Source organism: Callorhinus ursinus, unplaced genomic scaffold (genome assembly GCF_003265705.2).
Source record: "Callorhinus ursinus isolate GAN/ISIS: 27379988/994484 unplaced genomic scaffold, GSC_fseal_2.0 scaffold65, whole genome shotgun sequence".
Lineage (NCBI taxonomy): Eukaryota > Metazoa > Chordata > Mammalia > Carnivora > Otariidae > Callorhinus > Callorhinus ursinus.
In genome coordinates, this window is record NW_027397127.1 from 2,744,213 (window position 1) to 2,768,410 (window position 24,198).

The 24,198-nt window shown below is 39.6% G+C and overlaps 1 protein-coding gene and 1 long non-coding RNA gene across 2 annotated transcripts in view; both read right to left on the reverse strand.

The window, feature by feature from the left end:
- Positions 1-2,780: 2,780 nt before the first annotated feature.
- RTL4 (retrotransposon Gag like 4) lies at positions 2,781-6,661 on the reverse strand. The gene has a single exon (XM_025853643.2). It carries the CDS (start codon positions 6,659-6,661, stop codon positions 5,753-5,755), a length of 909 nt encoding a protein of 302 aa, XP_025709428.1. The 3' UTR covers positions 2,781-5,752.
- Positions 6,662-6,771: 110 nt separating this feature from the next.
- LOC141371288 (uncharacterized) overlaps positions 6,772-24,198 on the reverse strand; it is a 200,268-nt gene continuing 182,841 nt past the window's right edge. Inside the window, exons 3-5 of the long non-coding RNA XR_012376116.1 lie at positions 15,829-15,872; positions 11,767-11,897; positions 6,772-6,890 (exon numbers count right to left, since the gene is read on the reverse strand). This is a non-coding gene — a long non-coding RNA (uncharacterized lncRNA). The remainder of the gene's footprint in view (positions 6,891-11,766; positions 11,898-15,828; positions 15,873-24,198) is intronic.

Below are 24,198 nucleotides of genomic sequence, written 5' to 3' on the forward strand. Positions count from 1 at the left end.
CCCCCACAACCACACCTAGCCAGTCTCTTGGAGTTGTTTGATGCAGAAAGTTTGCATGTTGATAAAAGGGTACCAATGAAATTTATTTATTTAGACTACCCAAAGCATCCTCTGCAAGCCTGTACAAAATCCCACTGGGTTTTCTTTTAAGTTTTTTTTAAAGATCTTATTTATTCCAGAGATGGAGAAATAGAGAGGGAGAGAGAGAGAGAGAGGGTGGGAGGTGAAGCAAAGGGAGAGGGACAAGCTGACTCCACATTGAGCACAGAGCCCTATGCAGGGCTAGATCCCACTACCCCAAGATCATGACCCAAGCCAAAATCAAAAGGCACCCCCAAATCCCCATTGTTTTATCATGAATGTGGGATTAATTTAGAAGTGAGAAATAAAAAAGTAAGGATAAATAGGACATTTGAAAGGAGATATAAACAGTGAGATGCCCCAAAGGCTGGTCTGATTTAATACTTCAATATGTTGTGGATCAGGGGTCAGAAAACTTCTATAAAGGACCAGATAGTAAGCAATTTTGGTTTGATGGGCCATACATGTCCTAGCATGAAAGCACCCATGGACAACATGTAAATAAATGTGTTTTGGCTGGGTGCCAGTAAAATTTTATTTTTAAAGCGGGCAGTAGGCTGGATTTGGCCCACAGGTAGTAGTTTGTTGAATCATGTTATAGATGGATAGTAATGTACTATGTGGGAATATGGGCTCTGTTGTTAGATGTATCTGGATTTGAGTCTTACCTCTTACTCACTAGTTCTGTGTTCATGGATAATTTCCTTAACTACTTTAAACCTCAATTTCCTCATCTGCATAATAGAAATAATAATAAGAGATATCTAAGAGAGTCATTGTGAGAATTAAAAGAGAATATGCACATAAATCAGAGTATAATGCCTGGCACATGTGTAGTAAGTGATCAGTAAATTGTAGCTGTTATTATTATTATTATTATTATTATTATGAATAATTGGGGGAAAAGTGTAGGAAAACCTTGTGAGAGGGAAGAAAGATAAACTTCAGTGTTGTTTTAAGGATACATATTTATTAAAACATTCCAACTATATTTTTAGAGTAGTGGGATTTGTGTCATCAACTACAATTTAGGAAAGAGAATTACAGCTTTCAGGAAAGGGTCCACAATGACTCTTCTCTCAAGATACTGATGAAACCCAAAAACTCCCCAGAATTACTGGATGCCATTTTAAAACAATCAGTAATTTTAAAAAGGTTATCTTGTTCAAATTTATTTTGTGTCCACACCTGGAATTCTGCATACATTTGTAATGAGTGTCCTTCACTAAACACAGAGTAGAGCTGGAGAAGATTTAGAAAGGGCAAGCTGGGGAGATTATTGGTTTATATGGAAGAATGCATGAGGGCCCACTATCTTTAAATCAAATTTATAACACTGATCTTAAAAAGGTGTGGTGAGTACTAAATGCCAGAAATGGATATTCCATGTTTTAGTAATGTGAACTTGAGTATCATTAACAAATTAAAGCACTCAGCACAGGGCCTGGCATAAAGTAGGCATTCACCAACTATTAGTTCTCTTTCTTTAGATGCACACAAAACTAGACTTTATGCCCAAGGGATGAGTCTTCCATTCATAGGGAAAACTGAAATTCTACATGGTTCTCTACTGGGTTACTATGAAGCAAATGGGGTTAGTGGAATACAGTCACAACTAGGCTTATCACTGAACTGGACCAATAAGAGAACTAGTGCCATGTTAGATATGTACTAGAAATCAGTATGCAGGAAGCAGGTTCAAGTAAACTCAAGAGTCAAAACCAATACCAGGAAGTAATATGGATAATTTAGTGCATTAATTCTCAAAGTTATAGTGGCAAACAATGACTGGACAGCATAGTCTAGGTACCAAGATCTTTCTACTGACTCTACTAAATAGTGTAACTCACTTCTGGGACTTTTGTTTTTAAAATGTGGACAGTGAATCTTGCATGAAGATGATATTAAGGACCCATGACACTATACTCCCTTGAAGGTTTTTCCATTCTCTTGGCCAAGTGAGACCTAAGCTTCATAGGGAGGCAAAAACATACCCACTAATGTAGAAGGCTTTACAGATATGACTTAAACTCCCAGAGCTCTCCCAAGGGTGTTAGATTTTGCCAAGATGCTGGTATATCCTAAATGCTCTATTTTGTTTCAGGGATGACTATTGTGGTCATAGGCTAGATGGTGCTGGGTGGAAAAGATATTCCAGAGTCCAGAAAAGGGTGATATCTGTTTTACCATCCTGGATAGAGGTAAAGGCAGTGACGGCATGGGTCCCATGTGCTGCCATTTGGACAGAATAGAGGTGGTGAAAGTTAGGACAATTATACAGGCTTCCCTCTTCAAAGGTGCTTGTCAGAGGCTCATGTCTATAGTCATGTGTCATGTCTTCATCCATGATGATATATTCTAATGGTTAGACTGAACTGTGTAGTATTATAAGAAGTAATTACTTATGGCAGATATCATGGTTCTGGGTGTGAACGGAGGTAAGTGCAGGAATTAAAAAACATTGACCTTTCAGAATTTTATTACAGCTGTAGACAAATGAGAGACATAAAAAAGGAGGATGACTGTTGATGTAACGTTCCCAGGGAGGCCAATCTTGAGTGGACTCACTATGGTTCACACTGTGGTACTGACTTTGCATTGTGAGAATCTTATTTGTTTTTCCAGTGCACTCAGCAGTGATTTGGATCTGGAGGATTGACGCTATTAAAACCCACAAAAAGACTGATGTATAAGCCAAAACCAATTTATTTATTTATAATGAGAATTAACTGCTGAATAGGCTAGAATACTCATGTCAGCTGATAAGCAAATTTTCTCCCCATAACAAAGTTTATATGGGAACATAATTACAATCAGATTACTTCTTAACACATAGGATCTCAGCAAGGGGAGTTAGGTGGTAATCTTAATGGCTAATAACACAAATTGGGATGGCCTGGTGCTTCCACCCCACTGTATATAGACCTGCCAAATCATGTTGGTCAACATCCCCTCTCTGAGTCTAGAAAGATTATCAACGCCCTATGCCTCTTTAATTGCCCCCTCTTCTAGACTCCCTAAAGAACATTCTCTTGTTAACAATTCCTTCTTCAGACTTATCATAAAATGATTCGATCTTATCTTGCTGGATGGCATCAATCATGTAGCAGATCTGCCTCCCTAAAACTACAATCTTGTTTGGACTTGAGGACTCCCCAAGTCTTTGTAGTTGCAGACTACATGATCAAGTAGGTTACATCTCATCGGTTCTCAGTAGACTTTAATTAGCTTCACTCTCAGGGAAGTTCACTTTGGTATAAGTTCTGAGAAAAACATCTGTGTAACTCTATGCTAAATAATGAGTTTATTCTATTTGAAATGGATGGTGTCATTATAACAAAATTTTTAAGTGGTAAACAAAATCGTTGCTAGCTAGTAGACAGTAAAGCATTATCCCAGTACCCTATTCCTATGCTCAGTATGATTGTTGGATTGTATCACATAGAGCACAAGAATTCCTTGACTGGGAATTCCTCAACAAAGAGCTTCTAGAAATGGGAGGTTTTATAGCCCAGAATTAGTTATCTGTTCTGAGAGGCTATGAAATCTGAAGATTTCTTGGAGAAGAAGGTGATGTTGTTGTAGAGAGAAGGTCCAAACAGGAAATAAGGTGATGCATCTTTGTGAGAGAGCATACAATAATAAATTGTGTCACTAAGGTAAGGAAAGATTGGTGATGAAGCCAACTGAATGCTCCCATCAGCATCCCAAGACCATACTGGGGTCAGTAAGGAAAGTGTTTGGAGGCTATTGGGTTACTCTTTTGTTACAGAATTGGGGGTGCTAGATCAGGATACCTCCAGGTAATCCCAGAGACACTTAAAGTTCAAATAGATCTACTTGTTAGAGGCTTTCATACAATCCCAGTACCACAGTGGGAATTTCTTGGCACAATTGGAATATGAGCATTCAGGTCTCCTTGTTGTGACAGCATATGGAGTAAGGTGGATGTATAGTAAGCCGGTGATAAAGGAGACCCCTAGTGAATGCAAATAAAGATTGGCACAGTGGTTAGCAAGGTACTGATGGGAAAAACGATCTATTTGTTAGTGTTACAGGATGAAAATGGTAAGGTCCTAGGTGGGTTTAAGTACTGTCAAAGTTAGCATAATTTTCTAGGAACAAGGCCAAAGTACAATGACATTTCATTGTCAGTCTTGATGGCTGCTAGGGAATAGGGAATTACTGATCTTTCTTCAGGAAATCAATTATGGTGACATACATCAGCACTAAGAAGCAGGGAACAGAGGACTGATTACTATTAGCAAGCATCAATTGTCACGGGATATCCTTAACATTTTAGAAAATTGTGTCTCTCCAGCATGGCACTACTTTTCTTCAGAAGCATTAGAAATCCATACACAGAGCTGATGTGTGTGCCTGTGTGCCAAGAGCACAACACAAGCAACCAAACCCCACTTCTTCTTGAGATTTATTTATCAATGGTGTTGATGTTCATGCCCCAGGATTTGTCAGATGGGATGGTTCAGAAAGTTGTCTGCCATTATTTGCTTTTCAAGATTCTCAACTAGATGAGGATCCTGAGAGGTGGTCCATAATGGTATAGAGTTCAACATCAGTGGTAGTGATCCTAAATGGTGATCACACTGAGGCCTCTAGAGTCAGAAACTACTACAGAGCCTGACCCTAAGTCTTCAGTGGAGATTTATTTAACCAGGTTCCCTTATCTGCCAGGTAAGGCAGGAGTACATGCTGTAGACATAATAATTATGATGAAAACTCCTTCCCCAACTTTCATTAATATTTATCAGAGGTCATTATCCTAGACCATTTTGACTTGGCCATTATACATGCTATAACCTAAAGTAAGTTGTTGTAGGAAGAGGAGAGTACCCTGGAAGTAGTCGGGCTTGGTTAAAAACATGTCTGTGCCTGAAGGGCTAGTTCTCAAGGAAGTGGACCAACAATTCCAATCAGAGTCTTCAAATGGCCATGCCATCTGATTTGTCAATAGCTAAGAGATCCAGGTGTTTTTTTGTTTTTTTTGTTTTTTTGTGTTTTTTTTTTTTTTTTGAGCAAGCAGAGGTCTTTAAATAGCAACAAAATACATAGCTGTATGGAACAGTAGTAGAGTTGTGTTTCCATGAAGATTGGTTTGTATTGAAGCTGGACTCTAGTCAATAGGTGGAGCAGGTTCCAGCCTCCAGTAGAAAAATGTTGATAGGATATGGAATGCAATTAGGAATTCAACCAAGTGTTCTAAACCAACAGGGATCTATAATATAGACCAATAAGGGTGAGGGTGAAAGTCTTGGGCCTAATCTTAGGCACAGAAGATTTAGGCCAACAAACTCAACCCAGATCTCACCCATTGGAGGGAATGGTGTTCCCAGTGCACTTCCAGGGTTGTTTTCATTGGCTCAGATCAGCCAGAGTTTCACCTACAGACTTTCAGTACTCTTGGGGAATTGGTTCCAATTGCAGAAAGTGCCTGTGAATTGTTTTCATCATTATCAGGTTGGGTTTGATTTTGTGATAGGTCACCAAATGAACAAGATCTGGTTCTTTAAATTCCCAGAAGCACATGAGTTCATGACTGTCTATGAAGTGGTATCATAGTTCCTCATCTGTATTTTAAATGTTAATTCAGGATATAAATCTTTAAGGCTGGAGGTGAGAGGGATATAAGTTTACAAAGTGACCTCCTCTCTTACTGGTGAGTTGGGTTATTTATCCTTGCTGGGGCTCGAGAACGTTTGGCAAGGCAATCTCTTGTGAAGTGACCAGCCTGGCTGCAGTAGAGGCACAACTGAGCTTCTTGCTGGAGGGCTCGTTTGGCTGGGGTGAGAGGTGGCTGGCTTCCACGCAACTGTATAGGTTCTTCCTTGGGTGGCAGATCTGTGGGGCTGGAAAAGGCTTGAGGGTGGATCATGGAAGCCAACATTGGGAGCTGGGTCTCTGACTGAAGAAGCTCTGGCCTGTCACTTTGTTTTTTGTCCAACTGAATACACTGAGTGATCAGGTCTGGAAGGTTGTCCATCATATCTGTGCCACTCACTTCATCCTGGATGGAGTCAGCTAGTCCTTCTTGGAAGTTGCCACTCAGATTGGTTTCATTACAGCTCAGATTTTGAGCAAGGAGCTGGAAAGTAGAAGCATGCTGCTGAGAGGAGGAGCTGTCCTTTTTGTTCAGAGGGTCTATTTCCTGTTTTGTAGGCTCTCCAAATGATTGCTGGAACTCAAGGACAAAGTCCTCATATTGTTTCAGCAGAGTGCTCTGGTTGGGCCCAGATATGATTCCACAACTTTCCATCTGCTGAGATAAGTAGTCAAAAAAGAACTTGACTTGGACATCATCTGTAGGATTGGGGAACTTAAGAGTTGCCAACTGTGCAAGAAATCTTGAGAGATTAGCAGGGTCATGGTGAAACTGAGAGAGATGTTCAAGTGAGCAGGGTACAGACATCGTTGGGGTGGCCAGGGTGGGCATGACTTGGCCCCTCGGATCAGGACTCTCTTCAGTCAGATGCTGTATTTGTGGCTGCAGAATCAGATTCTCTGTCTGAAGGGAGGAATGCTCTACTTGCAAGGTAGGTGGTGAGTCTGTGTACTTCTCCATTGTATCTTCTGGAATCAAATGAGACTAAGTAGAATTGAGTGCCAGTACTGGAAACCAATGGGCAGACAGTAGGGTTTCCGCTGTTATTAGAGAGATAGTGTCATGAGCAAGTAGCCAAAACTGCTACCTATGAAGCAGTCACAAGGGAACACTGAGAGCTGAATTGGAGAGATGCCAAAACTGTTGTCCACTATTAATGTTGCCTCTTCTCATGGAGAATGCCAATGTTCTGCACATTCAGAAGAGATAAATTACCTTAGGACACAGAGGATTTGGAATTAAGAAGACAAATACAAAAGTCACAGTAGATTTCTCTCCCCACTCCCTTTCCTTGTAATATAGGGGAAATTTGCCCTTGAACTAAGCCTTTGATTCTAAAATATCTCTTTTTTTAATCAGAGAATCAAAGAATTTTACAACCCGAAGTAATCTTAGAGACTATCCAGGCCAAATTCATAATTTCATGAATGAGAAAACAGAGACCCAGAAAGGTAGATATTTGCCCAAGTTCACACAACTTAATATCAGAGCTGGCATGCTCACCAGTACCGTTGTTAAAAATAGCACTTCCTCCAGGACCATAAATATGCTCATTTGTACATGCTACTTGAGCATGATACGGTTCATGCTCCCTGCTCCTTAAAATGTAATCTGGGAGCAAGCACCATCAGCATCACCGGGGAGACTGTTAGAAATGCAAACTCAGGTCCCACCCCAAACCTACTGAATTAGTATTCCACTTAAACAGATTTGCCAGGTGATTCAAATGTGCACTAAAATTGGAGAAAACCTTTTTTAGAGAGCATGCAGCCCTAATTGGAATAATCACTGGTTGGACTTGAACCTCAAGGCCCCAATCTTAGCCCGCATTGCTGTAGCGATCTGATTACTGTGGTGGTAATCCATATTTTTCTAGATTCCTAGTCCTTATCTAAGGTCACATTTAGTTGTCATGGAGATGCTTAAGATACCATAGGCAAGATGAAAAGGTGAAGTTGGGAACTTAGTAAACAAGAACAGAATATTCTTAAAAGTATAAAGATCAAAATGTTTAGTAGTCATCCCTGCATTGATAACAAGAATAAAGGAACCTGTTAGAGTTACAAAACAAACCCCAAACATATGGCATATCAGTTGAACTATTCTGCAGTATAATTCCTCTCATTTCCCTTTCCTAGTGTAGCATACCATTTAATTGTATTTAAATTGGCCTCTAGTGGGCAAAAATGTGTATCACTGAATGTAAGACTTGATTCTCTAGGTTTTATTTGATGGTGCCTCCTCTCTGGACCTATGGAAGAGATTACTAGAAGATTGAAACTATATAAGATTGGGGGCCAGAAACTTACCCAAACACTGGCATTAATCAGTTGGATGACATTAAAGGACTCATTTGGGTCTCAATTTCCTCTTTCATCTAATGAGGATAACTATCTTGTCCAGATAGGTGCTCTGAGTGGCAGAGAGATGCTCTCAAGAATGTTCCAGTGCAGCTAACAATATCATTGTTGAGGCTCTTTCCTCATCACATATTGCCAAAGTAGGGAGATACTGTCATATTCTTTCTTCCTTCCTTTCCATATCTCACCATTCTAGGCTACCTTTCCATTTTCCAGGTGCCCATCCATGAATTTATTTCTGCCAGTCCAGCTAGGTGTCATTGAGAGGTAAGATGTTGATTAATTAATGAGGGTTAATGATGGGCCTTTCTCAAGTCATTCACTTTTTCCTCAAACTTTAATGTCTCTAAGAAACAACTTGGTCCCAATCCCCAACAATGCCAATTCAATAGGTCTGGGATGGATACCAGGAATCTGTACTTTTAACAAACTGCCCAGAGGATTTCTGATGTTGGTGGTCCCTGTGATAAAGCCATCCAGATGAGCCTCAAGGAATAAAGCCATATTCCAGCATCACAGAGAAGTAAGAATGGGGAAGGGGACATATTTGGAAGTAGGAGGCCCTCAAATGACATAGAATAATAGGTGGCATATACTTCTTCATAAAGTCCACAAAGAGCCCACACTGTTCTTCAAAACTATTCTTCTCTCCCAGACAGTAGAATGCAAGAGTTTAGCCTGTAGTTTCTAGAGTCAGAATACCTGGGTCCAAATCTTGGCTTGGCCAAAAGTTGTGTGACTCTGGAAAATTACTTAATCTCTCCAGGAACCAGTTTCCAAACTTTAAAATGGAGGTGATTTTAATACCTTCCTCACAGTGTTGTTGTGAGTATTAAATGGGATGAAAAGAGATTAGCACAGCTTCATTCAGATGGTCAGTGATTCATAAATGTTAGCTATCATTTTGCTAGGTCCACAGTCTGTTATCTGACTGTGTTTTAGAATTTAATTTTTAAAAAGTTTTTGAAAGGTAACACAGAGCATGTATGTACTGTTTATTATATAACACTCCCAGTGGTTCCTGGGAAAATATCCCATAACTAAGCCATTAATTATTCAGGAAAAATGCAGGAAACAATGTCTGAATATTCATACTAAAAGAGACAAGGACTAAGTTCATGTCAGTTTAGGTCAGATTTGATATCAAATTAATGAAAAATAGCTTCTGTTATACAGAGCTCTTTGATTTCAGAATTGAAGATAAGGGGTATGGACCTCTCTACCAAATTCTTCTTTTGGTTGGAAAAGTGTGATTACAACTTTTCTTTCTTTGTTCCTGCCTTCTGCCCTTTCCCTCCACCCTCAGCAATTCCAGAATATCTGTAGAGGTCTCCTGTTTCTTTATAGAATTATGTATTCAAAGTGGCAGAGCATTTAATTTTTCTAATTATGTAGCATTGGTGAAACACTTGCCAAAATTATAAGCATTTGTCCAAATGCAAATCATACAATGGCACTGTTGTCAATGGCAATTGCTTAATCTCTCAAAGAAAATCTATCTTGCCTTATCATTTTGGAAATTGCTCTCCTTTTAGAGGTCAATGACCTTCTATTAGATTGTCCCAGCAGATCCTGGGGTACAGAATGTCAGTCTGGAGGAGTTCCAGACCTCAGTCTTGGGGAGATAAAGCAGAGACTGAGCTGGAACCTCAAATGCACAGGTTTGGGGAATCAGACTAGTGAGCTTGGACCAGGTCTGACATTAAACTGCATATGTTTAAGTTTTTCTTGATTGCCATGTGTTTCAGCTACAAAAACAACAAGGCAAAAATAGGTTTAGTAAACTCTTAAAGGCCTTTTGGTGTTTGTGTTCAGTTTGACTCAAAAGCCATGGTTGACAGCTTCCCTGCATGAAAATACTCCGTGCTGGAGTCCCCTGAAACTCCATTTGGGGAAGGTCCTGAAGTACCTTGCTGCTTTATAAGTGAGCTTTATGACCTTACACTACTTTATTTCCAAGCTGTTCTTCACAACCCTTTGGAGAAGATTTCAACTACTGTCATCCAACTACCCAGAGCACTTGCATTTTTTACTCTTGAGCGCCAGACATTCTAAGGGTAGCTTGGCCATGAGAGATAAAGCGAGGCATAAACAACCCTCAAGAGGTAACCACAGGGGCATACTGTTTAGATTTGTCTGGAGACTTGGGTATGACCCTAACTCTGCCATAATCTAGACAGACAACCCTGGGCAAGTCACTTCTTCTATCTTGGCCAGTTTCTGTATCTGTACAATGAAGCAAATGGGTTTCTCAAATTTTATCACATATAAGAAATTCTGATACAGGAAAGCTAAGAGGAGACCCAGAAATCTGAATTTTTTATAGGCATTCCAAATGATTCTGTGGTAAGAGGTCTTCAGATTTTACCTTGGGAACATTGGGTAACTGATCACACAGAGCTCTGACATTTGTCGGAGGTTCTCAAGTTTCAGGGTATGTAGGAATCTCTTGGGAGTTTAACATGCAGATTCTTGGGCTTCACCCCTTGACAGTGTAACTTAATGGGTTTGGGGTGGGACCAGATAATCCGCATTTTAATCAAGCTCTGCAAATGATGCTGATGCAGAAGTTTCTCTGATAACACTTGAGAAACTCTAGGTTGAATACTCTCAAAAGACTCTTTCTGCTTCAGCACTATCTACGTTTTTGAAAGTAGAAAATATTTGGCTCCTAAAGTAGCCCCTGAAGTGTGTGATATGTGGATTGCTTCCTTCCAAGGCTCTGCCTGAGGCTGTATGGTCATGTCTAAACAGGGGTCTGGTGCAGGCCTGGCTCAGGAATGTGAAAAGTAGCTGGCTTGGGGACAAGAGAGAGGGTCATAATTGAGCTGACCCTGCTCTCAAGCTTTATGGTTCCTGTTGGGAGGTTTGCACTGCTCTGCTCTGCCTGTGAGTGAGGCAGAAAAGCTGTCCATATATCCCCATATTGGAGATAGAGCAGCAGCAGCCCAGCTGGGGTCCATCTGGCCACTGCTATGACTCAGACTTCATACCTTCCTTTAACCTTCAACCTTTCTTTTGGCTCAGCTGGCCCCATGGTCAAGCTGCTTAGGAAGTTAAATGTGTCATGAACACTCTCGACAAGTGTTCCCTGGCAGTTTCCCAGTTGTCCTTTCTAATGTGCATAATGTCATTAAGGAGCCACACTTGTTCCATCAGCCTTCCTGCTCCATGCGCCTATTTAACATTCCTCCTAAGGTCGTATTTCCCTGTCTCCTCCTTCCCCTGCCTTCTCCCCTTTGCCTACTGTCTCTGCTTGCAGCCATATCCAATGCCTGAATGATCTTATTCATTCACCAGCCAGAACCATAGCTGATAACATTGTCCCAGCAGTACATGACCCATTTGCACCATTCTTTTCTCTCAGTCCAGCAAAGAAGGAGACCTGGAAGAAATGGGTGAGTTTTTATACGAAGGCAAACATCTGGAGGCTGGGCAGAGGGCAAGATTGGCCACAGGGCAGGCATCATAACACAGTAACAGAGTATTATGAATAAAATATTATCAATATATAAAAGAGCATTGCATAGAGTCAAAGAAAAACCCCAAAGACAGACTCCATTTTGCCTCTTTACTATACTTGCCTATTGGTTCAGCCCCTGAGGGGTACCAACATTATATGGGTGACGAAATGATGACTTCAGTGGAAGTAGCTGTGTTCTGGAGGTTTGCAAACTCCTGAAAATCAAGGGTGCTAGTACTTACAGCTCACAGGAGATGTTAAAACATACGGCAGATAAGCTCTGCAGCAGGATCGAGTCTTAGTCTCATTTCAATCCTGCAAGTGTTGAGGACATGGTGGGTCTCTGACACACTGGAAATGCAGAGGTTTGCATCTGTATTTGGTAAGAATGGAAAAGACAAGTTGTTTTTATCCAGTTATATCAGACATTGTGTGGGTCTTTGGGGTAATAACACTTATGATTTCTTGAGTGCCTAATTTACGCCAGTTTATATACTCTGGTACTAGCTGTCTGGAGCCTTATTTAAAAATATTCTGGACCCGCAGCTAGCCTCAGTGATAGAATGCAGTGGAGAACTGTCAATGTCTGCCACAGACCATGGAGGAATAAATGCAAAATGTTAAACATACATCTGCCACCTCTCTACCAGACCACATAATCCTCTTAGCCGTCTTATGAAGTAGGTATAATGATTTGCATTTTACACATAAGGAAATCAAGCCCCTACCTCCACTTCCAAACATGTAATCATGCCCACTTCTGCTTTTAATCTCTCTCCCCTCATCTGAAAGCCCATTTCTTTCTTCTACCTATGCCCAGCTCACATTCAGCCTTCTTGATGCAGCCTCCTCTGACTACTCAGACCCTTACTAATATCTCCATTCCCTGAGCTATTGAAGGACATGTGATTGTATGAGCCCCCTCCAGGAGGAAGTGTCTTTCCTTTGAACCCCCATAATACCTTGCACAGGGCTGGTCCCATAAGCTTTATATAAATCTGTGTTGATAGATAGGGCTAGGGGAAAGACAAACAAAAGAATCCCTACTAGTAGTCTGACATTAAAATTATGATAAGAAAAAGAAGACCTGGAATCTAGTCATAAAAATCTTGTCCAAACAGGAGGAAGCTGAGTAAGCAAGCAGAGGCATAGAGTCTTCATAGAAGTGGCCGGGACTTGAGAGAAGGGCCAGCAAGCATTGGTATCACCAGTTCTTAGCTTTTCATTCCCCTATTTTCCCTTCTTCCTTAAGCCTCATACATCCAGTGATCTTGTTTTTTTTGTAACCAAAAACAAATGATGGGGTCTGATAAAGACTTCTGTATTACCTCTAGGTTCAAGAGAGCATTCTGAGGTGAAATAGGTGATGGGGATTAAGGAGTGCACTTGTTGTGATGAGCACTGGGTGATGTATAGAATTGTTGAGTCACTATATGGTACACTTGAAACTAATATAACATTTTATGCTAACTCTACTGGAATTAAAACTAAAAAATGAACACCTGTTTGGGGTGGTTTAGATTACTAAATATCACAGCTGTCACATAATACAGAAATAAAGCTGCCATTGGAGTTCTGAAACTGAAATTCAGAAATATACATATAACTTAAAAGTTAAAAAAAGAAAGCAGTCTGAGAGGATGTTCTGCATAACTGAATGTGCTCTTTGCTACGTTTTACAAGAACAATGCAATGAAATATTTTAAATTGGGACAATCTCAGTAAAGCTGGGTTGAGCTATTACCATACCCATCTAAGCACCATCTAATTAATATGTGAAGATATTAAAAGAGCAACCAAAAAGGAATGACTAGTTTCCCCTCCCACTGAGCTTCACTGTCTATGTGTACAGAGATTCAAATATCTTAAACACCACTTTAATATTCATTATTTCATTTAATCTTGACCACAGTTTTATCATTTTCTAGGCCAGAAAACCAAGGCACTGAGATATTAAGTCAAATCAAGGGGCAAGGAGGAAGTGTGATACATGTATAAATGTCTCCGAAGGACTCATGAGGAATACTTGTTCTCAGGGACAAGGGAAGAACTAACTGAAGATGCATTTGGGAGGGTGGGGGTGGAGATGGGATGAGAGTTTCCATAAAGTAAATTATGAGCTCCACATCATTGGAAAAATGTAAGCAGAGTTAGGATTACCACCTGGTGAGGACTTAGAGTGGGGACTCCAAGAATCAGAGAAGAAGAAGGCATCATAAGGATGATCTAGTCCTTTCAAAACTATAGATTCTATAACTTGCTTGAGGACACAGCTGAAATGTGGGTGATGACACTGACTGAGAGTTGTATGCAATCTAGAATCTGATCCTCAGATCTGCAGCCAACCTGAACGTAACCTATCTTGCTCATGTACCTGCAAGCCCTTATTCCTGGAGAGGACTCAGTGGCTAAGATACAGCAGGCCTTGTTTATCAGTTTGAGGGCTTAGCTTGGCTTCTCTGTCCATTCCCAATGCCCCATCATTTCAAACACTATATGCTGTTTTGAGTAAACACTTAGGGGAAGAGTGGAAACATTCTGATCTGCAGATCTCAAATAGTCATAAAATTAGCCCTTTAAATTTGAAATGAAAGGTCTTCTCCTGCATTCGTGCTCCCTGCTGTCTCTTTCATCTTTAATTCATTAAGTGCAATTCACTTTGTGCTGAATACCACTTACAACTGATGAGCTGACAGAGTTTAGACCACTTAGATTTAAAGGTTTTTTTTGCCTTTTCAAGTGTGGTGTGTGTGCAAACTGCAGCCCTGTTCAAGATGGAGAAAACTTAATATAAGCAACTTAGTATATATCGTGTTTTTCAATTATGAGAAGCCTCATCATAGTCACAGGTGAGAGAAAAGTTTCAACTTTAGAGATGAAGAATTTGAGGCTCAAGAAATGAAAAATGATTTGGGTCATGGTTATGACTCTCTTTGCTAAGTTCCAATTCCAAACTCTTTCTTGTCACCCTTTCTCTCCCCTCCCAGGCTTGAGTGAGTAAATGAGCAAGGCAGGGATTATAGAGTATAGTGCAGAAGCAACCTTTTAATGTCATTCAATAATTGGTAACATCCCACACATATGCAGAGCATTTTATGTGATTTAAGTATTCTCCTGTCTCATCATCATTTTGATAAACTATGAAGTAGGTAAGATGTGTACTCAACACTCCCTCCAAAAGATAAAGAAAGAGTTGCCTAAGGGCATACAACTGTTTAGTATTAGATCTTGGACTAGAATCCTCAATTCTTGTTCATAACACTATGTCTTAGAAATAGTTTGAAGCAGTAGAAAAATGCACTCTGGAGTTAGACACAATTTACATTAAAATCCCAATCGATTTCAAAGCCAAAGCTGTGAGACCTTGGGCAAGTTTTCACTCTGAGCCTCAGTTTCCCCATCTGTAAAATCTGTATTGCAAAGTAGCTGTGATGAGTTGAGATACTATATGTAAAGTTCCTTGCATCCAGCAGACATCGGTGATAGAAGCCACTGATATATTTTCTTCAGACACTGGAAGGTTGAGTACCAAATATCCTCCTTACCAGCTCTAGTATCTATCTGGGGATTCTGGGGAAGGTGATTCTACCCAAGTCTCTTGGTGTGGAACAAGTAGCTTAAACTTAAGCTAGCTCACTTAGCATATAACCCACCTTAATGTTTCTTCTTTGTAACACTCATATCACTTGGAATTAATTATCATATGCCTATTTTCCTTACTAGACTATGAGCTAATCAAGATAAGAATCAACCAATTTTATTTGTGTCCCCAAGTCCTAGCATATTTCCTTACATATAGAGGTGCTCAGTAATTCTTTGCCAGATTTATAGTCTGTCCATGACAGCCATAATTAAAACTAGATATTAGCAAAAGTGGTCTTACTGTTCCCCACTCCCTATGTATCTCTTCTATTATTTTTCTCTTCTGTGAGTGAAAAACCCAGCCCTGCTCCAATGTACCTCAGTATGATTTTGTATTATAGATGCCTGAGTTAGCCAGACAGAAATATAGACAAAGACTTGTGTCAATGGGACTAATGCTCAGAAAGGCAATACGTGAAACCTGCACTTCAATGACCTTAGCCAGAGCAGTGAGAAGCCTTAGAGATCCTTGAGAATGTACTTTGCTTGGAGGAATGGGTTGTTTAGTTTCTTAGAAGAGTTTCAGATTAGCTCAGGCCCTAGGTCAAGACAATTATCTGGTAAGCTTGGAAAGAAAACAAACGAGAAATAATCCAGACAAGAGTTGTTGAAAGATATGATATTTTCAACTACTCTTAAGTGAAGGCAGGAGAATTACTTACCTCTTTTGTGTTCTGCTCCAAACAGAGTCAGGCTACAGTAGATTCTGGGGGATGTAAAAAGACAAAGTGAGAAGAGGTGGGATTCTTTAACATCCCAAACAGCAGCAGTAACACTGATTCTGTGCTTATTGCTAGAGTGCTCTATTTTCACTGGCTGACATTCTCCAACCCTTTTACACTGGGACAGACATAGAGTGGTAGAGTTTGGGGCTCTGCCAGTTGAGAGTTGTGAAACCTTAGGCAAATTAATCTCTTTGAGCTTCATTTTCTTTTCTTTTTTCTTTTGAGTTTCATTTTCTTTATCATAAGATGGGTTCAATAATATCTACCACAGAGGGCTATTCATTTATTCATATAATAAATCTTAATTGAATGTCTATTATATGTCAGGTACTGTGTTGGGAACTGGAAAGTAGTAATAAGCCCACATAGACCATGGGCATTCTAGAATTACTAAAGTAATGTGTGCAAACTGCTTGTTGCAGTACCTGGCTCATAACAACCATTAAAACCAATGATAGCTATTATGTTAATAGCATGAGATAGAAGGTTTTGCCAGTTAAGAGCCCAGACCTGGGTTGTAGTTATAGTTCAGAATATTAGCTCCACATATTAGTCATGAGAACTTGGGCAAGTTTTTGAACCTCACATACCTCAATTTTCTCACCTGTAAAATAACTAATAAGGATCTATTTTATAAGCTTGGGATGATCAAATAAGGATGAATGTGAAACTTTCAGCAAGTCTTCTTCCCTCTAAAGGCTAATGACTCAGAACTGAAACAAGTCTAGTTGGATCAAAAATAAAAAGCCTTTCAAGGAGAGTGTCTCTTGAGCTGCTTGAAATTTGTCTAGAGCAAAAAGAAAAGTGAAAGGAAGAACTATTGTTAGAAGGGCTGATAACTCCGATGACATTCTAAATACAGATATGGCAGGGAAATAGTTTATGGGTGACACACAAACAGTTCCCTTCTTCACATCCATTACAGGTGAGAAAATGCTGTCATTGTATGTGTGGTCTTTGCTTATAATACACTCAAAATACCCCCTTTCCAAAGCCCTTCTGTCTTGAGCCCCAGATTTCAGCAAAACCAAGTCTTCTTCTCTCATCTTGCTCATAAATCATATTTCCAATAAGGCTTAGTTCTTTCCACCTACTTGTGTTTCTGTGTTCTTGATGACCTCTGTATCTAGGATGGTGCTGCCATTGGCACTTGGAGTGCCCAGAGGATAACTGGGGATACGGAGGGACCAACAGTAACATGGCCTTGCAGAAAGCTAGCCTCTGCCTGGCTTTTAAAAAAATCTGGGGGTATATTGGGGGTATGACTTAAACACAATAAAATTCAATTTAAAATGTACAGTGAATGAGTTTTGATAAACACATACATCTGTGTAACCACTACCACATTTGACATATAGAAGATTTCCATAACCTCCAAAATTCTGTCATGTTTCTTTGCAGTCAGTTCCCCCATCCCTGGTCCCAGGGAACTACTAATCTACTTTCTGCTTATATAGATTTGTCTTTTCTGGACATTTCACATAAATGTAATCGTACAATATGTGGTCTTTTGTGATTGGCTTCTTTCACTTAGCATAGTTTTGAGGTTCATCCATGTCATGGCTATATCAGTACTTCATTTATTTTTATTGCCCAAAATATTCTATTTTATTGATCACTACATCTTGTTTCCCCTTGTTGATGAACATTTGGGCTGTTTCCAGATTGGGGACATTACAAATAAAGCTGCTATGAACGTTAGTGTAGAAGTCTGTGTGCATGCATATATTTTCATTTTTCTTGGGTTAAATACCTAGGAGTAAGTCATGTGGTAAGACTGTTTAACTTTATAGGATACTGAAAACTATTTCCTGAAGTGGCTATACCATTTTGCATTCTCACCAGGAGTATAGGAGTATTCCAGTCATACACTCCTGCCAACACTTGGCATTGTCATTCTTTTACATTTTATTAGTGTGGGTTTCATAGAAGATCCTGAAGGGCCGGGGCGCCTGGGTGGCTCAGTCGGTTAAGCATCTGCCTTCGGCTCAGGTCATGATCCCAGGGTCCTGGGATCGAGTCCCACATCAGGCTCCTTGCTCAGCGGGAAGCCTGCTTCTCCCTGTCCCTCTGCCTGCCGCTCCCCCTGCTTGCGCTCTCTCTCTGTCAAATAAATAAATAAAATCTTAAAAAAAAAAAAGAAGATGCTGAAGGGCCATGAGCCATTTGTTCCTTCTCCTATTGGCTGCTCACTATCATCCGTCTCCCTATGTCCTTTAAAGAATCTTGTGTGAAATGGGAGGAGAAGATGCATTAGGGGTAGGACATCAGGAAAGCTGCCTTTACCTGTCCAAAGAGTCTTCGTGGGGACAAGGAAGCAATCTAATTCTATGAAGGACAAACATTAATAGTATGGAAGCTTCAAAGAGGCAGATTGGGGATTCCTACAGCATAGAACTTTCTGAAGTTTACAACTGTCTAACAATAAAGTAAACTTCATTAAGAAAAGAGCCTTCTGTCACTAGAGGTATTCAAGTAGTAATTGGATGAATACTTCAGGGGATGTTCTGAAACAGATAAAGGTTGAATGAGCGTCCTCAAATGTTTCTATGAGAGTGTGAAGTAAACAATACTGAAATTTTGTGACTTCTGATTCTCTGCTTTCTGCCTTTTTACCTGGACTTCTGGCTGACCCACAGTCCTTAATGCCCTGATGCCATAAATGTCTGGAAATCAATCCTCATTACAGTAAGCTGAAGGTTTCCCTTTTCTGGTGTCTGAGTTGTAGTACATTCCCCAGATAAGAAGTTCTAATGGTAGAATTTCAGGCAAAGTAACAACCAGTGAGTAATATATTTTGGCTAGAATTTCCTGCCTGTCACCACTCACATTAGACATAGCACACCTAAATCATTATCCAGTCTACCTACTAGCTAATAATGTGGGACTTGACAGAAGCCAAAAAGAAAGGAAGCAAAGCTTCCAAATATGATTTTCAAAGCAGGGCAATGGATGAGGACTAACAAACTCATTCTCAGCTTGGTTTTCACATCCGCATAGACCTATCAAAAATTGTCCATCTGCCAACTCTTTTTTTATATCCAACACCCTCTAGCACTGATATGGTACTGTATGTTTTTAGAATAGTGCTTACATCGACTGACAGTTTTTTTTATATATATACCCATCAGAAATGATGTATCTTTTATTCATCTTCACACTTAAAGTGTCTGTCAGACTGTCAGGTCGTCCTATCTTCTGTAAGGATGTATCACTGTAAAGGAAACTGGTTGTGACTTGCCACCAGGCCTCAGGGATTCAGTCTGGAGGGAGACCCTGAAGAGCTGTGCCAGAGTAAAATGTCTCCAAGCCACATGATCCCCTTCTTCATAAAAATAAACCAAGAAAGAAATAGGATGAAACTGCATCAAAGAAATGTTTATTTGGATCTGAAGATGAACTTGTATACATGAGTAAACAAAAAAATGGAATCAGTATACTCAGGGATGCCTAAAGCACCAGCTATGAAATGGATTTGAGTTTACCTATAGTGGAGGCAGGCGCACTGGGCTAGGTGGCCTCGAGTGTATTTGTCATAGTGGCAGCTGTATAGAGGACACTTTGTGTTCCTCTTCCTTCCATCCTTCCTTTCTGTCGAGATGGCTTTTAATTATTCTTATATGCAAATATCATTTCTAAGTGTGTTGGCAGATTATTTTTCAAAATCCTAAGAGAAGCATCTATGGGTAGCATCATCTTGAAATATGAAGTCCCCTCATTTAGGTCATTCCAGGAAGATAACTGAGACCCAGAGAGGGAATATGACTGACTCTCAGTGATTCTAGGTGAAAGAAATGGAACTCTTAATTTTTTATCATATCCAACCCCAGGCCCCAGAGATAGCACTGAAAGTCTAAGTATCAACAGTGCTGGAAACCATGGTTTTCATTAACTCAGTCAACTTTGGCCATCATTGCAGAGGATAAAGGAATGCTGAAAATTGGCCATTAACTTCACCACGGATATAGAGTATTTTAGACACAAGATTGCACTCCAGCTCTCCATATGCCTACCTTTGATTTAGTTGTGTAGGTGAGGGGCTCATCTGCTGGAAGCCCTCATGACCCTACCAGTATTGGTTCAAGAACCAGTGTGAGCTGAGGTCTACCGGTGAAGCCTCTGAGGAGATAGAGCCATGAAAAACTGGGGAAAGCTAACAGGTTTACTTCCCTGATTCTGGGCCCTATATGGATATTGGCTTCCCGAATTATTATTTAATTAAAGCTTGATAGCTTCCATGATCTCCCAAGCGACTGAACTTTCCTGGGTTCAGAACCCACACTTCCTGTCACAGGTGTTACTACTCTGTGAAGGATGAGCAACATGAAACACAAACTCATTTTAATTGAATGGCTTCTCTGGCTTTATCAGCAGATTAGTCTGGAAGGAATCTTTGCTTGAAGTTCTGGGTAGTTAGTATGACAACTAGCTAATCATGGCTTAAAATAAATCTATTTACTGAATCTCTGGGAAATCCATAGGATCCAGGGTCATGACCCCAAGTCAACTTGTGTTCATAAAGATGAGTAGGAACTTTACAAAGACAAAAATCATCTTTGAAAAATAACAAAAACAGGTGTTCAGTTGCTGCAGACCCATAGCCTTTTGTACCAGCTTACACAATGGGCAATGGGCCCACCCCCACCAACATTAAAAGAAACCAAACACCTGATGGATATGGGTTCCAATGAAAAACAACAAATAAACTCCACAACCACCACTTACAGAGTACTTACTTGGGGACAAATACTGTATTCCCTTTACATTAGTAATTTCATTTAATCTTGAAAATAAGCTAATGAAGGCATTCTTAGCCTCATTTGAAGAAATTGAATCTGAAGGATTAGGTGACTTGCCTGGCTCCACAGTAAGTGGAAGAGCCGAGATTCAAACCTAAGTCTACCTGACGCAAAAGCCAAAATTTTTAACTGATTATGCTGAACTGCTTGGTAGAGATGATCTGGTAACAAATATGCTGGCATTGGGGGAAGAATCAATTTTTTAATTGGTGGAAGCCCTTGAGTTCCTCATTTATTCCCTCTGCATCCTTCCATTCATTATCTACCATTCCACGGTTCCCTGGTTCTTTCCCCAAGGAGAAGATACAGAAATCTGGGATGGCTGAGATAGGAAAGCAGGCAGGAGCCAATGATCAACATAAATTTGGGGAATTTCTGTGGAATTTGTTCATAATTTCCATGTATTATAGTTAATTATGTGAAAGGCATTGATTATTCCTGCTTTATAGATGGTGAGTCCAGAGGATAGAGTGTCTACTAAGGGACCCAAATGCCCTCAACACTAGTCCAGTGTTTCTTATTTAATAGGCTATCCTGTGACCGTCTTTAGGGCTTCCTGTTGACTGATGCCTTTTTCTCAGTGATGAGGAAATGACCCATGAAGCATAGTTAGTGTTTTGGGTTTGTTTTGTGTCTAGCATAAAGGGACAGACTGAAAGTTATACTGAACAACAGAGCTTGGGTTATACTTCTCACATCTGTGATGCTAGAGAAGACAGTGGAAATTTACTCTGGAAGTTCCATAATGAAAAAAAATTTCCCTCCTTTCACAATTGGAGGAAAAGTGATTTATCAGGGGCTGCAAAGGAACTCTCTGGGTATTCCACATCTCTCATTGATCTCTATAAATATACATATAGAACAGAGCAACAAATCATATTTGCTTTCAGAAACACTGTTCTGTGTTCATGAGGAGACTGGTAATTTTATGAGACCTATTGATTTTTCCTAAAGTAATATGATTTAGTCTTGAACTCCCATGCTCACAGCTGAGGAGATGAGGGGTTGGCACTTTTAATTATGAAGATTTTTTTTTCCACTGAGAGGCAGAGATTAAAGTTTTTTTCAAATATCTATGACTTCTCCATCCCACCTTCACATTTCCTAATTAAATATCCATAGAAAATCAGCTTTGATAAAGAGGAAATGAAGCAAAGTTACTTTAGAAGAAGAAACCTCTAGTATGGTATTTATAATAAAATAACAAAAACCATGAAAAGATTTTTCACAGATATTAAATTTATTATATAATTCAAAGCAAATACATTTTTTAAATCAAGCTAGTATTTTCAAAACTTGGATGAAATAGCCTGAAAGGTTTAAACTTGACCATCTGATAAATATCTTCCCTAAAGGGGTAAAAGAGGGTAATAAGGTGTGTGTCTTTGGATTTAATAATCTAATGTATTGTCATATCCTTAAGAAATAAAGGGAGGTGGAGGGAAGGAGTGGGTTAAACAGGTGATGGGTACTAAGGAGGGCACTTGTGATGCGCACCGGGTATTGTATGTAAGTGATGAATCACTAAATTCTACCCCTGACACTAATATTGCACTGTATGTTAACTCGCTGGAATTTAAATAAAAACTTGGAAAAAAGAAATAAAGTCTTTAAAAGGAATTTTTAAAAGTCTTTCTTTGCTTTGTCAATAGTTCTCAAGACAACATTGCTTGGCTCATTTTGGATTCTTTCTAGCTTCCTCCTAACATTGGGTTTTCTTCAGCCTCCTCTCTGGCACCTCCTAAACCTTCTGCTTTCCTTCCACCTCCATCTCTCCTACCAAAAATGAGCTCAAATCCAAAGGAAGCCAATTACTGGAGATGTGTCATGAGTGCATGGAGGGTTTGTTAGCAATCACTTCTTTCAAAATTGTTTCCTTTATGAACTATAATTTCCAAAAATGAAAAAATTCTCCCAAAAGACTGTAATGCTATTTCATAAAACTCTCAAGAAGATCAGAATAGTAACTGCATAAAAGTTGTTCCATAAATTATAAACAATCACAGAGGTGCCAAACACAGGGAACCGTCTCCTTCAGAAAAAAACAAATGGATACATAGCTGATATTCAAATCTGAGTATGTTCTGAAGAAGAATTCAAACATGTACAAGGGACTATGAGTATTTTGGATGCTTGGTAGTGTTGGCGGGGGGGGTGTGAGTATTTGTGTGGCTTTAACTATGGACTCAGCTGGTACAGGGGATACATGGTGAGCCTGGAGGGCCCAAAAGCCAACAATAATTTTGTACCTAAAATTTCCAGCTTTACTTCCAGTTTCCAGTCTGGCATTTAAGGAGTTTAGAAGTTGCCACTCTATTTTAACAACAAAGAAAAAGTTGAACAAACTAAAAAATATCAATAATTCTTCTAAGGTCCGGCAAAGAAGTGAGGTCATAGGGCAAACCACTGCCCCCCAAGATGGAGAGGTACAAGGACGACGCAGAAAATCACAGTTTACTGGAGTAAAAACCTCCCTGGGAACCACTACTGGGTAAAAAAAAAAGTCTGGATTATAATTTACAAATTGCTGGAAGTTCAATGTAGATAACTCTAAGAGTTAAAAATTCCAGGGGAACCAATCATAGGAGAGTCCACATTTTTATGAGTTTTACCTCCAGGAGTTCAATTTGACTCTCACAGTGGATAAAGGAGGAAAATTCCCTTGGCTTCTAGCTAGAGAGGAAAAGAAATGACTATGAAATATGCCAGAGCATTCTATTCTAATTAACAAGTCCTGCCCTCAGGAGAAACTATTTTACCAGATCCTAACCTCCTGGGGTTTTATTAAAGTCTAACCTACCTGGGGAAAGTGAAATAACCAATGTTAGCCCCTCTAGTTTTCCACACAGGGGAAAGGAAATACACAACTCCAGTCCCCTCCAGCCATCCTGTCCCACCTAAGGGGAGGAAAAAAAAAAAAAACCTGGGAAGCACTGGTGAATTTCACAGTCCAGAGGCATAGGGTCTTCAAAAGACTGAAACCTAATCATAGGACTATAGAACATTTCCCCTCTCCTGACAGTTTACCACTACATTATTAAAATCCTATTTACTGCAGTTTCTTTTACCTAGTACATCATTTTTACCTTTAAACAAAAAATTCTGAAGCATACTAAAAGATAAAAAACAGTTTGAAGGCACTGAACAAGCATCAGAACCAAAGTCAGATATGGCAGTAATGTTATAATTATCAGAATAAGAATTTTTTAAAAAAAATCTATGATTAATATGCTAAGGACTTTAATGGAAAATGTAGATAACATCCAAAAATTGGGTAATGTAAGCAGAGAGATAGGAATTCTAAGAAAGAATCAAATAGAAATGTTAGAGATCAAAAGAACTGTAACAGAAATAAAGAATGCTTTTGATAGCCTCATTAGTAGATGAAATGGGGCTATGGAAGAATCTCTGAGATTGAGATCGAGGATATAACAATAGAGACTTTCAAATTTCCAAAACTGAAAAACAAGGAAAAAAAACTGAAAAAAAAAACCCAGAACAGAATGTC

Coding starts and splice junctions, on each gene's coding strand:
- RTL4 (XM_025853643.2), bottom strand. CDS start 6,661: ATGGAGAAGTACACAGACTCACCACCTACCTTGCAAGTAGAGCATTCC.